General features: G+C 44.1%; 1 protein-coding gene across 13 annotated transcripts in view; it reads right to left on the bottom strand.

Annotated features, from left to right (window-relative positions):
* TEAD1 (TEA domain transcription factor 1) overlaps positions 1-15,400 on the bottom strand; it is a 264,117-nt gene that overhangs the window by 169,360 nt on the left and 79,357 nt on the right. For all 13 annotated transcript variants that reach the window (XM_029207013.1, XM_029207008.1, XM_029207012.1 and 10 more), the window contains one exon: positions 10,098-10,353. In XM_029207013.1, the coding sequence (XP_029062846.1) occupies positions 10,098-10,254 (157 nt within the window). In that variant the 5' untranslated portion in view covers positions 10,255-10,353. The remainder of the gene's footprint in view (positions 1-10,097; positions 10,354-15,400) is intronic.

Below are 15,400 nucleotides of genomic sequence, written 5' to 3'. Positions count from 1 at the left end.
GCAAAAAAAAAAAAAAAAAAAAAAAAAAAAAAGAAATCCCCCTACTAACTGGTTACTTTGGTAGGTTTATTTGCAAATTCACAGCTCACTACTGTGGACTTCAACGTCAACGTATTATCCAATCAATGCTGATGAGCCTCATCATGTCCTACTTCCGTGTCTCCAGTGGCCATCACCCACGTTCATATCAGCTGACCACATTTGCGGCCACACCTTGAAACTCGTCACTGGAAATCTCTCCACCTCTAACCTCAGATGCTTCCTCACCTGTGCATGACCGCAGCCTCCTGTCCCGCCACATCTCCTACGTGTGCACAGCCTCTGAGCAGCACATGTCACGACCTGCCGGCCCCTCCAGCTTCACCTTGTCTCTGTCCCTACCTAGACTGGTGCAAGCATGCACTCACTAGCACCTTGGTGTCTCAGGTCCCAAGTCTTGACGTTGTCAAAATATGGATAAACCAATAATCCCCTGGCAGAAAAAATATATATATATCACATAATAACGCCAGTGGGTTCCCCCAAAAGTAACGTTCTCCGCCTTGTACAAAAATTAATTCAAAACAGATCATAGACTTAAATGTAAAACATAAAACCAGAAACCTTTCAGAACAAAACATAGGAGAAAATTTTCAGGATCCAGGGTTAGGCAATGAGTTCTTAGACTTGACACTAAAAGTACAATGCACAAAAAGGAAAATTAATCCATTGGATCTCATCAAAATTTAAAACTTTTACTCTGCGGAAGCCCATGTGAAGAAGATGGAAAGATAGGCTACAGACAAGGAGAACATATTTGAAAACCACATACCTGACAAGGAACTCATATCTAAAATAAAGAACTCCCAAAACTCAACAGTAAAAATATAAATAATCCAACTAAAAAAGGGACAAAAGACATGAACAGACATTTCACTGAAGAGAATATACAGATGGCAAATAAGCACATGAAAAGATGTTCCACATCATTAGTCATTAGGGAAATGCAATTTAAAACCACATGGGATATCACCACACACCTATCAGAATGGCTAAAACAAACAATAGTGATACCACCAAATGCTGGTGAGGATGCAGAGAACCTAGATTGCAAGTGAGAATGTAAAATGGTACAGCTGCTCTGAAGAACACTTGAGCAGTTTAAAACAAACAAATAAACAACAACTACAAAAAAAAACCTGAAGGCACAACTACCATTTGACCCAGCAATGCATTTATCCCACTGAAATGAAAACTTACGTTCACACAAAAACCTATATATAAAGGGTCATAGCAGCTTTATTTGTAATAGCCAAAAACTAGAATCAACCCAGATACCCTTGAACAGGTGAGAGGGTAAGTACACTGCGGTACATACACACTAGGGAACCACTCAACAATCAAAGGAACAAACTACTGATACACACACAACCTGGATGAATCTCCAGGGAATTACAATGAATGGGAAAAAGCCAATCCCAAAAGGTTACATACAGTATGATTTCACTAGATAACATGTTTGAAACGACAACATTTTAGAAATAGAGAATAACTAATGGTTGCTAGGAGTTAGGGGAAGTCAGGGGAAGCAGGACAGCATTGGGTATGGTTATAAAAGGGCAACCCTGGGGATCCCTGTGGTGTTGGAACTGTTCTGTACCATTGAGGTGTGGATACACAAACCTACACAGGTGATAACATTGTACAGAACTTAATAAAACACACACACACACATACACACTCATTCACAAATGAGTACAAGTAGAACTGGGGAAATCTGAATAAGATCAGTGGATTATATCAACATTAATATCCTCATTATGATATTATACTACAGTTTTACAAAATGTCACCACTGGGGGGAAATGGGCAAAGTGTACAAAGGATCTTCGTATTATTTCTTACAATTGCATGTGCAAATTTCAATTAAAAGAAGAAAGTAATGTTCTCCAACTTCTCTCAGGCCCTCCTTCCACTGCTCAGCAATTCTTTTACTCACCCCCGTGCGTCCATATCCCATTCCCCCACAGTATCTCTACTAAGCTTGCTCTATTTTTCAAAAGCCCATAAGCCACCTCAGCTCACATGGCCTTACTTCTCATCTGAAGAAAGCAATCACTATGCCCTCCCTGGGCCCTCTACCTGGACCCTTCTCCTGCCATTATGCATCAGAGTAAAAGAAGCCCTACTCCTTTTAAAGTCTCTTCCTGGTTCTGTTCCATCATATATATCCTCAATTACATATATTTTCTCCTCTACTAACCAAATGGCCAAGTCTCTACCCTGTCCTAAAATAAGTCTTCCTTTAACTTTTTATGCCCTTTAAGATACTACCTCATGGCTCTTCCTGTACATGGCAAATCTGGGCCATGGTAATGTTCCCTCTCTGTACACAGGGAGCATGAACTGAATAATGTAGCTCATTTCCTGTACCCAAAGTCTGTAAGGACTGTTTCAAATGTCAGTCTCATTCCCTCCTCACTTGTTTCTTTTACCAACTCTAAAATGTGGCCCTGTCCTCTTGGACCCAGGCTGTAGCTTAGCCCAGTGGCTCTCACCTGGCTGATCACCCAAATTACTCAGGGAGCTTTTAAAAACACAGATTCCCAGACCACACTCTCAGAGATTCTGATTCAACTGGTTTGAGTCTGTTTTCGTTATGTCTCGTTTTAAGCTTCTCCAGTGCTTCTGCCGCTGATGGTCAGATTTGGGAACCACTGATGGGTCTACCTTTTTCTTAAAAAGGCAATCTTTTTATTCTCCCACACACACAGACACTCCATTTAAAATCCATGCCCATTTCACCACAGTAGTACACGTGAGCCTGCGCATATCCCCCATTCTCATCCCTTCTCTGCTGATGAGCCCCCAAACTACCCCTGCAACTCCAAGCTGCCTGAGCTCCAAGCAGGAATTTCTGAACACCACAGATCACCCTCATCTGGATGGCCACCCAGTACACCTCCGGCACATAACAAAATTCAACTCCTCATTCCTCTCCTCTCTACAAACTGCTTCTCATGTCTCCACTCCCCATCCATTTGATAGTCCCATCGTCCTCCCCACCACCCAGAAGCAGAACCCTGGAATCATCTTCAACTCTATCTTCTTTTTCACAAATCGCATCTGGTCAGCCAATCCTGTTGGTTCGACCTCTGAAACTTCTCTGCCAGCACCGTCAGTACCGAAGTTTAGGCTCAGCCTCTCCCAATGGCCTACTGCAATAGTCATCTAACTTCTCTTCATGCCTTCAGAGTTGGCTTTGTCAAACCCAGGCTGAGTCACATCACCTCTCCTGAAAACATGCAATGGCTTCCCTCTGTCCCCAGGATGAGCGCCGGACACCATGGCATGGCACTCGAGGCCCTCCACAATGCAGTGCCAGCCCACATTTCTACGTTCATCTGCCATCCCCCTCCAGGATACACCCTCAATTCTAAGAGCACCAGAGCTGGGTCCTTTCAGGACTCTGTGCCTTTATCATGCTGCTCCCTTAGGCCTGAATGCCCTTCCCCTTCTCTCTCTCTCCCCACAGTAGCAAATGTGAACCTAGGCTTCAGAAATCCCTTGCAACAATTCTATAACTGTGCACAAGCATGCATTTTTTTGGAGAAGAGATCCACAACTGTCTATAGATTCTCAAAGGGGGTCTGTAATCCAAAGTAAGTTTAAAAGCAAAAAAAAAAAAAAACACTAAGTGGCCTTTTCCCATTGAAAGTTAGTTCACCTAAGTCTGCCTCTCAGACTCTGACTCTTCCAGCCTTTTGCATTTTCAAATATAGACCTGCGCATTCCCCAATCATAAACAATCGTACTTTCTACTGCCCTACCACTGAGCCGTATATCTCTCTAGTACAGAATACACTTCCTTCCATGTCAATATTGTAGTTAGTTGTCTTAACTGGCTTGTTGTATCAAGCTGACTTTCAAACGTCAACTCTACGACTTATTTACTGTGGCCTTGAGCAAGTAACTCGACCTTGGTAGGCCTCAGCTTCCTCAGCTATAGAACAGGGATAGTCACGGTAACCTACATCATTGGGTTGTTCTGAGGAATAAACAAGTCGACGCATTCTAAAGCAATGAGAAAGTGCCTAGCACACAGTTAAGTGGTCAAACAGGTCAGCTTTCTTAATTATTTTACATCTGTAGTCCCCCCTCACAGTCCAGGCACAGCACAGGCCCTCATTGAACGACTCCCGAATCCATGTCTTCCCGAATCCCAGCGCTCATCCATTGCCACAGAAAGCTGTTGAAAAGCATAAGTTTCCAACTTGGTAATAATTTAACATTCTCTCTCTTATTTTTTTTTCGCCCTTATGACCAATTCTTGAGCCATCCTAATTACCTATTTTTTACCTGGATTGCACAAGGGCTCACACCTTGTGCATAAACCTTTGTAGGTCAGACCCCCACTATGTTAAACTTCCCAGTCCAAACACTGATGACGTTGGCTTTGCTATTCTCACAGGAACCAAACTATTTCAAAATCCCCCATTACTCATGTGTTCTGAGGATCCCAGAATTAACCCTTGTTCTGCTGCTGTGCTTATGTGGGTAGAAATCCTTCCTACCTCTTGAACTAACATTTGCCAACACACAGAGCAAAAACCAGTATTTCTTCCTTCTCAGTCTAGGAAGACCATTAAATATACCAACACACCTTTCTCTCTCTCTTTTTTTTTTTTTTTTCTGTTTTCTCCCTTTCTTTCTAGCCAGCTCCTCTCGGGGCTCAGAGGTTTAACTACTCACCTCTCTTTATTTTAAATAATAACTCACACATGCATATATTCAGCATACATCACTGATACCTTCTCTGTCCAGCAAGACAGGGTGGGGCCCCTGCCTTACGGAGCTTCTAGCCTGTTCTAAGGGCACAGCACTTTGTCCTTCACATTTCTAGCAAATTCATTTGAAATAATATCCCAAATCACAGGTAAGACAGAAAGAGGAAATCAAAGATGCCACATGATGTTCAGACAGAGAAATGGAAAGAACAAGTTCAGGTCAGGCCCCAAGGCTCACTCTCCCAAGGCCTGGAGATCCTACAGGGCTCAGATTCTACAGCCATGTCCACATCAGGGCTGCTGGGGCCTCCACAGAGGTAGCCCACCTTCCTGGTCCCCACAGAAATGACGTGAAAGTACCCCGTCTTCCAGAGGGACGACTCTGCACTGCCTTGCCCAGTTCTTCAGAGCAGGAGGAGCATGGGGACCTCAGATGTCAGCTGCTTTGTCTGCACTGATGAACTGGCGCACACCTGTGCCTGCTTGTGTGCACTCCTTCTGATGTCCCCTTGTCAGTTCTGCCACCACCTCACTGAAGCAGCCCCCTCTCTCCTCTATCTTGTACTTCTATGAAGTAAGCAAAAGAGGCAAGTCCGACTCCTGTGCTCCCCTGGTTGGGAGGGCTCAGGTCAGCAACTGGGGAAGACCAGCCAGGGAGGACTGGCCCAGCGATACCTTCCTCCTCAACTCTTCTATGCCTCACAACTCAGCTCTCTAGGGCTGACCAGTAGGCCTGGCAACCCAGTAAGAAAGTGGGGGCACCCCTGGAGCTCTCCTAAGCAAGGACCCTGAAGATATCTGCTCACAAAAGGAGAAATCAATTGTCCAGCAATTGCTCTGCCCAAGTTGCCTGTAGGATCCTAGGGCACCAGAATCTTCCAGACATCTTTCTGGCCACCACCAAGGCCAGCCTTATGATCTAGGATCCTCCCTGCTGCGATATTTGAGAAGCTTTCTTCCTGCCAGCATTGGGCCAGGTGCCCTGGACACTGGTGGCCAAGAACAGGCTTCAAAAGGCTAAGTGGAAGGTGAACATCTTCAAAGGGGTCTCAGACTTCCCAGAAAGCTCTGGCACACAGCCCTAACCTCAGGTCAGTGCTTCCTGCAAATGAACTTGTGATGGCTCCATGAGGGCAGGGACTTGTCTGTCTGGCTCGCTGCTGTATCCCTGACAACCCTTAGTACGGGGCTGGAATACACACAGTACTCTCAACGCTGACTTGTTGAATTCACTTATAATGACCTCCAGCAAGGAAGGAATGAAAGCACAGTGGAAAGAGTCTGGGTTTGGGAGTCAGACAGAGCTGGTTTTGAAAGCATCCAGCTATACCATTTATACTGGTCATGCACAAGCCACTTTATCCCTTTTAGACTCAGCTTCCTCATCTATAAAGTGGGAATCACAATACCCACCTCAAAATGTTGTTGTGAGCATGAGACGGAAGTTTTGTGTAAAGCCTTTAACCCAGCTATTGGCAGAGAGCACTTCTTTATTTTCACTCAGAGACACTGATTAACTCCCGCTGTATGCCAGACACTGTTCAAGCGTGGTAGGGGGATCCCAAACCACAAGTTCATTGAATTCTTATAACAATCCTGTGAAGGAAGATCTATCTAAATCTCTCTTGCAGTTGAAGAAATGGAGGCACAGAGAGGAAAAGCAACTTGCCCGGAGTCTGATGTCTAGAAGAGGTAGGGCCAGGCTTCATATCAACTCCAAAGTTCAAAATTTAAGGTGCTACACTGCGTGTCTCTGAGGCAAGCAGCCAGTGAATGTTAGCTCCGGTCCCTAACTTGATTATGAGAGATATTTGACCACACTGCCTGACTAGTGTTTTCAAGTGCAATAGAAAACACATCCAGACATTCCCATGATTCACTGTTTTGTTCTGTCTTGTTTTAAGCTGTGACCTGCTCCTGTGAAATTCAATTCCAGACAACTCTGCTGATCAAGAACATCTCTGCTATCTTGTCCTCCTGCTATCTACTCCACAGCTATCTACCAGAGAAAGAGACACACAGCGATGTAAAAATACGAAAAAGAAAGGAAAAAGAAAACACAGAGAAGAGAGGGAGTGAGCTTGCAACCTCTTAAGAACAGTCAAAGAGGTCTCACCCTCCTTCTAATAATCCCTAAGAACAACTGCCTACCCATAGGGTACCTCCAGCAGAAATAATCTGGCCACGTGGAGACCAGCCACATAAAGGCTCGGCCTCTCCACCGACCCAGGTAGCATAGGGAAAATTAAGCCATCTTTTCTAATGGCCCAAACCTCGAAGTAAAGAGAGCTTTCCATTTTCCCCCTCTATAAGATTGCATTTGCCCCACTGTCAACCACGGAGGAGACTTCATTACCAAAATAAATCAGCACTGCACTTGACCTTGCTTCTCCAAAGGCTCAGGATTAGTGACATCACAATACTCTACAGATGCTCAGAAATACCGGAATAACCCCCTCAAGTCAAAAACACTTGGTATCTCACTAGAAGGCATTAAATTATTTTGATTTTACTCCATGGAATCCAAAATGCTTTCAATGTTTTCATTTCCAAAATGCTTAAGAGAAAAAGCATGCTCTTAGGACCTTCAGAAACCTCAACTCCTGGTCTGGTTTGTGTCCTGATTCACGTGTGGTAAGATGGGGAACAGGCTGGAAGCCAAGGAACAGTAGCTCTGGTCCCACACTGCTCACATGACTCAATTCCCGAGTGGCTGGGGCCTCACCGTGGAGGCTCCCAAATCAACCTTCTCTCGCCCTCAAAGTTACAGGCAGGTCCCATGCAGCTCTCAGGCACCTGGGCTAGCTTCTCTGAAGGGATCCAGTCTCCATTTCCCATAGCCCTGATAACCACGTTTCCCTTCCAAAGCAGCAGTACAAGCAAAGCTCCTCCACTCTGGCCAAAGAGAGGGAGTTGAAGGGAATGTTTTCTCTCCAAGGCAGTGGCCTAGACATGGGGATGGCTTCAGGGCCGCTGCAGCAAATCCATCTCTTGCACTCCTAACCAGGACACATGACCTTGCAGTTGTAATTCCTAGTGCTACTCGCTCAAAATGACTGCCCAATTTTAAATCAGGTTGGTCACCAACACAGTCAATAAATGTAACGTGGATTTCAGGAAAAAAAGAATCTATGCGTCAAGAACACACGCTCTCAGGAAGCACTCAGAATCTGATTACCTTCAGTATTAAAGACATGCTCCACAACCAGCACCACATTTGTCAACAGACTGATCACTCTTACTGAAGTACAAGTCACAAATCCAGCATCATACAATATATACGCCCCAAGGACCACGGATATCATCTACTTTACCCTCGTTTTGTACAGGGGAGAAAACTCAGACACACACCAAGGGTAGGATTGTTCAAGTTCACTGTGGGTAGACGGCTCAAATCCAAAGCTTCTCACAATTCTTTTTCCTAGTCTGCTGCCTTTGACCCCCAAATACCAACAAGAATTCTTTCACAAATTATTTTCACAAAAAAAATTAGTTCAATCTACCATGGCTGCCACCTAAAAAGTAAAATCAATGGAAAAAAACAAAACAAATCTGGAGTTGAAAAGAATAACTCCGGCTTTGAATTATGTTCTTATTCCTAGCCCAAAAACCTGCTTCCTAAAGGGACAGCTCCTTTCCCATATTCCCAGTGAGAAATGAAAGGCAGTAGTTCTTCCCACCAGCATGTCCAACACTAGGCCAGTATTTTAGATTAAAACAATCTCTGGGTAAACAAATGGGTGTTGGTACAAGGTAGAATGGCCTGAAGCCACCTTCACTACTCCTAATAAAATCAGCTTCAAAGAAGGCTCAAAGATTAAAGTGCTTTTCTCTGCCTTTAAAATGGGGAAGTTGTATTTTTAGGTATGAAAACAAGACACTGAAAGCAAATAGCCAGGCTGAGGAAGGGTAGCCCAGGAAAGAAACAAGCACACAGAAAATCGAAGGCCCTGAAACTTTCTACCCACAGCAGCTGAGATGTTTCATCTTGAGTCCATTTCACCAGACATGAAGAAGCTTCTTTGGCTACGAAGGTTCACATGAGAACATAAAACAAATACTGAAGGTTTACGTTCCCTTTCTCTCCTGTGTGTGTGACACCGACTGGCCAAGGGAGAGAGACTCTAATGCTGCAGAAAGCAAAATTTTCCTTGTTTCCATTACATCATCCAAATTGGAGAGGGGTAGGGCAGGGTGGGGGGCACAGCTGGTGGCAGCTGCACCACCATCTGCCTTCTCCTCAGCAGTGGGTGCTAGTTTGAGCTGCAGCCTCCTACGGCTCCTGATAGAGGAGGTGTGGTATTAAAGGTACAACACCCTATTATGGAAAAGCTTTCAAATTATTTAGAAATAAATCACTCCCATGATAAGTTAACAACCTCCGCTAGGCTGCTGAGCCGGTTCTCTTTGAGTTTAGGTTATTTGTTTGCATCTCTTTAGACTCAGCCACAGTGCAAACTGTCAACTTAACGTGCCCAATTAGACAAGCAGAATGTATATGCAACCACCTGCCATCTGCTTCCCAAAAGGTAAGCAGGCAGAAAGTACAGGTCAGCAGCTGGAAGCCTTTACAGCAGGTGCAGGGAAGGTCCAAACCCAGTGTACAAGCCCCAGACTAGTGGATGGGTGCTTGCTGCCACCTTTGGCATCCCCAGCCATCTGGTCAACTGGTCTCATCCTCTTGGGTGCTCTTGGAGTTTTGAATGCACTGTGAGGGGTCCCCATGTGGAAAGGGAGACTGGTCAGAGTAGCCTGGGGGTCAGTGCCTTGTCTGGCCATTCAACTGCAAATTGGCAACAACGCAGCAAACTGGTGGTTCAAAGGTCTGATCAAGTCCCTGGGCATGTTTTATATGGCCTATACAGGGTTGTGTTTTAAAAAAAAAAAATGTTGGCTTTTAAAAATGAGTACATTTCATATATAAACATCTATCTTGCTAGATTTGGCAGCACGAGGCCCCATTTCTACGGAGCTTCAGTCAGTTATCTGGAGCTAGGCAGCAGCACTTCCTTTTGATGGGGCGTGCATTCAGAAGAATTAGTCCCCACGTTTGGTGTCTGCATATGCCACTGCAACTACCTCTGTTCCTATCTGGTCCTCGAGAGCTTTTGATATGAAGAAGAAGAAGAAACTCCAGGGAATGATTTCCCAGTGGTCCTTTACTGACTCTCCTCTTCAGTTGAGATTCAGTCCCTTGGATGGCCAACTAAAATTGTACAAAGATCATTCAACCCAATACAAGGAATGGATCTCAGTAGAAGGCTAGCTACGTTGACCCCTTACCACAAAAGCAGGGTGCAGCATTTCAAAGGAGCATTTCAAATCACTTACCATACATCTTGCCTTCATCTGATAAGATGATTTTCCTCCTCCCACATGGTGGATAGATAGCCAAGGCTTCCTGAAAGCTCTGCTCAATGTCGGGGCTCCAGACCCCTTCTGCATCATTGTCAATGGGCTTATCTGCAGAGTCACTCATCCTTTCCATGTTTTCGGCAGGGCTCTCACTGCCGCTCCAGCTGCTGGGCTCAATTTTGGCGGTTGGATTTTCCAAGCCGAAGCCTGGAGCCTTTTCAAGAAAATAAACCTAAGAGAGAAATCAAAAGATAGTATAAGGACACGGTAACCATCAACATACTGCTCTCGCTGGTTCTACTGCAGACTTTTCAGTCACCAGCTTTGCTTGGAGAATAACTCCTAGGAGAGAATATGGAATTTTGAGATCCAAGTGTCTTTTGTTCCTATGTATCACGTTAGGAACAGAAAGAAAACAGCAGGCAGAAGCTGGATAATCTTCACAGATGAGAGGAAATTTTCATCTGAGAACAGTACTCGCTCTGAACTGCAAGTTCACAATGAATCATGCAAAATTTGCTAAGTACCTACTATCTACCAGGAGCACTTTGCTCGATGATAATCAAATCTCCAGAGCAGAACAAGTTGTTTAAAAGAAAATAAAGTAAAACAAAAGGCGTCTACCTCACTGTGGCAATTAGCACGATAACTCTAAAATGTCAAACCATCCGAGAATTTGTCACTGGAATCACCAAGAAGCAAGATGGCGGCAGAATGGCAGACAGAAGGAGGGAGATTATTTTATCACAAATACTCATTCTACAAACAGCAATGCCAGCAGACCTGGACCTGCTATTCTATAGCATTTATCCGCAGGGCTTTTTACACTGTACAAGTTAGGTCACTTTGCCACTCTCAGCTTCTAGATTGTAACCCTGAAGCTGGAACCAAGTTGTCCCCAATTCCTTCCTTCCCTGCAACAACTGCAAGCAGCCAGCACATCTGAAGAAATGTTTCACACCCACATGAGGCACTTCATCTGGTAGCCTCCTTGGAATTCCTGATCACAGGAAAACTGTGGGGGAGGCTTTCGTTTATTTTTCTGTAGCACTAAAGATTACAGAACCAAAAGAAATCTTTCCCAAAGATTTATTCTCCTTAAATTATGCATGTAACCTATGGTCATTCCAAACAAATGTCAAAGTGGCACAAACACCAATGTGAAAATGATCTAATCCAGTACCCCTTGCTGTCTGCACACTAACATATCAATATGCCTTTGTTGAAAAGGCATCAGATCATTTATTCAAAGCCTTCCCCAAAAGGGGGATAAGAATTCCTCCTGGGGATTGACTGGAAGAGGGGAGGCGCAGGGCCTGAGTAGGGAGAGCTTAGTGTGACCACCATTCCACCCCCTTCCGCCGCCTCAAGTCCATGCAACATTACAACAAAGGCGGCCAGGAGGGAAGCAGATGCGGGCAGCCCTACTAGGTACCAGGCACTGCTCTGTATCCCAGGGCAGTCACCTCTGAGAGCCAGCACCTCTGAGAACCAGCCCTTTCCTTCTCTCTCCCAACTGAACCCTTTTCCCCTGCCTTCCCCCGCTGTGTATATCTACAGATCCCAGGTGCAGAAAGTCTGAGGCACAGGAACATTACACAATAAATGGTATAACCAACGGGTGCTTTTGGCTCCGTATCCTGACAGCTCTTTAGATTTGGCAGCACCTGGATAAAGGAAACCCTCAGGTTATCTGCCTTTGAACGCTGCCACTGATCCATCTTTCAAAGAACTTGTCAGCAAAATATTTACTACTTCTTACCAACACATGTACACTGACACAGGACTTTAAAAACTGCCAAATGTTAAAGATATAAATTATGCCACAAGAAAGGGTTTTGTGACTGACCCCCAGATGAACTCTACAATGCCTGCAGTGTGGGCCTTTGAATTCTCAAATTATTACATTTTTTTTCTTGGTTGGGATCTCAGAGTCTTATAAAATCCGAGCTGAGCTGCACGCTACCCTAGAGTCTAGCTCCAAAGAGGTTTATTAGAGAAATTATAAGAATATGTGTGAACTCTTGGAGCGGTGACTAGCCGTTCACCTTCTCCCTCTCCACCTTACCCCAAAACTAAACAAAACAAAACGAACAAAACCAGACACATATAAAAACACAGGCCAATTCCTCAGCTCCAGGCAGCTCACAGCAGTAAGACTTCACTCCAGAGAGCCACATTTTAAGATTAAACTGTGTCCAGCGCTCAACCACTATGGTAGAGGGATGGAATCCAGGGGACCAGGGGAACTTTATTTGACTAAAAAAAAAACATTACCATATAACTGAAAGCCTCAGAGTCTCCAGACCAAAACACAACAACCCTAATTCAATAGCTGAGGTCCCCTCTGACACATCTCATTAACTGGTCAGTCTATGCATGAACATCACCAATAACAATAACAAAGAACCCACTACCTTCCCAGTATCACCTCCTTTGTACTAACATGTTGAAATTCTTCCATCTATTAGGCTAAAACCCATCTCCTGGTTAACTTCTAATCATTCAGCCTTGAGGTCTATCCATGCCTTGGGGAAGCAAATCTCCCCGAAGACACCCATTTAGGTATGACCAGAGCAGCCCCCAGTCTCCTGACCATGTTTCCAGACTAGACACAATTCACATCATCCCTCTTGCCCAGCCCAGTTTGTCACAACCTTCAATAAATGACACTCAGAGGTGGACTTAGGATCCATAAAACTTCTAAGCTCCCACCCTCCAAGTGCTGTTCCTGAATCCCGACTCTTGATCAATTGGGTTAGGAGCTAAAATCAGGAATTTATATCTATTCTATTAAATTCCATTATTTTTAGCCTTGGCCAGTGGCTCAAAACTGGTAAGATCTTTCTGAATCATAACTGCCAAGCTTAATGTCCTCAGACACCAAACAACTTCTGAAGGTGTTACACACGGGGAGGGTGTTAGACCTGCTTTGTAGAAGTTCCAAAGAAGATTATGGCTCAACATAAGGAAAAATTTCCTGTTAGTTCAACAAGTGGTAGATGGCCTCATAAGACAGGCAGCAGAGTCTTGCAGACAACCCCTTCAAGTTACCTCTAAAGCTAAGGGTCACAACTCCTTGGTTGTTGGGGAATGCAGTATTAACTAGCATCAATTGATCCATCCACTTAGGAAGCATAGGCGCTGCTCTAAATGCTCACATGTTTTTATTCATTTATTGTAAAGGGAAGAAGAACTCCATGTCCAGGCTCTTGCATTTGGTGAACTGGAGCTCAGCAGGATGGAATTACCTACTCTGGACAAGGGCCAGGACACAGCCCCAGAAGCTACCAGATACATAATCCACAGACTTCTACAGGCCCTTGGTTTTACAACCCAATTGTAAGATGAGGCCTTGTATGGGCAGAGTTTCCAATCACAAGACTAGGACTGGCTGAGAAAAGCTCCCTGTACTGGATACCAAATTCCATCCCTCAGTTCCCTTCCAGCCCAGCTCAAAATCCACCTCATCCTGGAAACCATCCTTGTATCTAGTGGCTCTGAGAGAATCAGCCACACATTAGGAGCATCCTAAAAATGTGTGGAATTAGTTAACTACCACTCAATCTACCTGTGGCTTCTGAATGTACACTAACAAGCACCTGCTTATTACCAACAATAAGATCTAATCAAGTGATATACGCATAGAATACCTGTGCCTGCAGAGCTGATGTCCTCACCTCCTCACACACCCTTTGAGCAAGGGAGCCAACTTTCACTCACTTCAGTAAATGAAGAACATAGTATTGTGGGGCAGAGGGGGTGGAGGGGGCAGCGGGGGTGGGGTGTATGGTATTAAGATTCAAACTGATCTGGATTCCAAACCTGTCTCACCCATTAGCCACGCAGCCCAGACTAAATTAGGTAATCTCTAGAGACTCAGGTTTTAATTTATATAAAATGAAAATAATAAATTAAATGCAACCCCAGTGCAGAAAAATCGTTAAGTAGTGGAGGGACTCTACCCCATGGAGTTTCCATAAAGATTTAGTGAGATAATGAATGAAGGTGCTCTATCATCTGAAAAACCATGAACAGATGACGTTTTCAAGTCCATCATCTCTAGACAGTGGTATGGACCTTGTGATGCCCAAACACGTACTGATAATGGGATGGTAAAGAAATGAAGGAGCTTCCCTAATGGCTCCCTTTGGGAAATAAGTTTGAAGGATCCTCTTCCTTAAGGTCTTCAGATGCCTAAATGGAAAATTTAAATTGGTAACAAACGCCTGCACTTATAATGCACACAATCAATAGTTTTCATATTCTTCTGGGAAGTTTCGTTGAGGGGAATAACCCTAAATCTAAACAAATGCCTAAAACAAAAGAGAGAAGGGAAAATGTTTTTGGTTGAAAATGTACTATATATCACGTAGCCCCCATGTGCCTCAGTTTCCATCATTAACACTTTTCTAAAACCTCCTTTTTTCCTGAAACTCTTCCCAGCCACAATGGAATAAACTCCAAAAAGAAATGTTACCAGTGGCCCAAACATTCCTGCTAATAGCCACACTGCCTAAATGAATCATTCTTTCAGGATTACCCACTTACATTTCAAGACAGGTAACATAAGCACATTGGAATGACATCTTATATGATGAACATTATACATATATATGTGTTTGTGTGTGTGTGTGTGTGTGTGTGTATACATATATACATACATACACACACACATACATATATATAGTATTCAACCAGTACATATTTTGATTTAAAAGTCTAGGGGAAGAAGGAGGTTAGATGGTCAATGCAGGTGCTTCTGACACCAACTCTATCCAAAGGACGTATGCACAAGGGGTATGACACAGGACGCAGGAATCGCTGCTCCCTTTATATTAATTCCTGTGGGTCTCTCATAATGTAAGCATCTCACCCACTTAGTGGTGATTTAAGAGCTCTTAAATAAAAGTATTAGTTTTAACTAACCCTCATGATTAGGGAAATGTCACTGAACGTTGAGGATCTAAAAAAAAAAATCCATAAAGCTTATTTTAGCCAATATCTTCATACTCTGTGAGGCAACAAGAAAAGAGGTGGACTGGAAGTTAGGACTCTGCCTTTACCCGAGTAACCCTGGACCACACAGTATCCGCCATGTGCCTCAGTTTCCACCGTTAACACTGAAGGAAACCAACTTCATCATTCATCGCCTGTGTTTCCAAAGACTACCTATAAGAGATCTTAGATTAAGTTGGTTTGTTATCACTCCCCCCATCCACATCCCAATGTCCTTGACGGCAAGGACTACTACAGTCACCATAGGTATCCCCTGTGCT

Source organism: Monodon monoceros, unplaced genomic scaffold (assembly GCF_005190385.1).
Source record: "Monodon monoceros isolate NGI ecotype Baffin Bay Population unplaced genomic scaffold, NGI_Narwhal_1 Super_Scaffold_7, whole genome shotgun sequence".
Classification (NCBI taxonomy): Eukaryota; Metazoa; Chordata; class Mammalia; order Artiodactyla; family Monodontidae; genus Monodon; species Monodon monoceros.
Note: the sequence above shows the minus strand (reverse complement) of the source record. Positions and strands in the feature narration are given on the sequence as shown.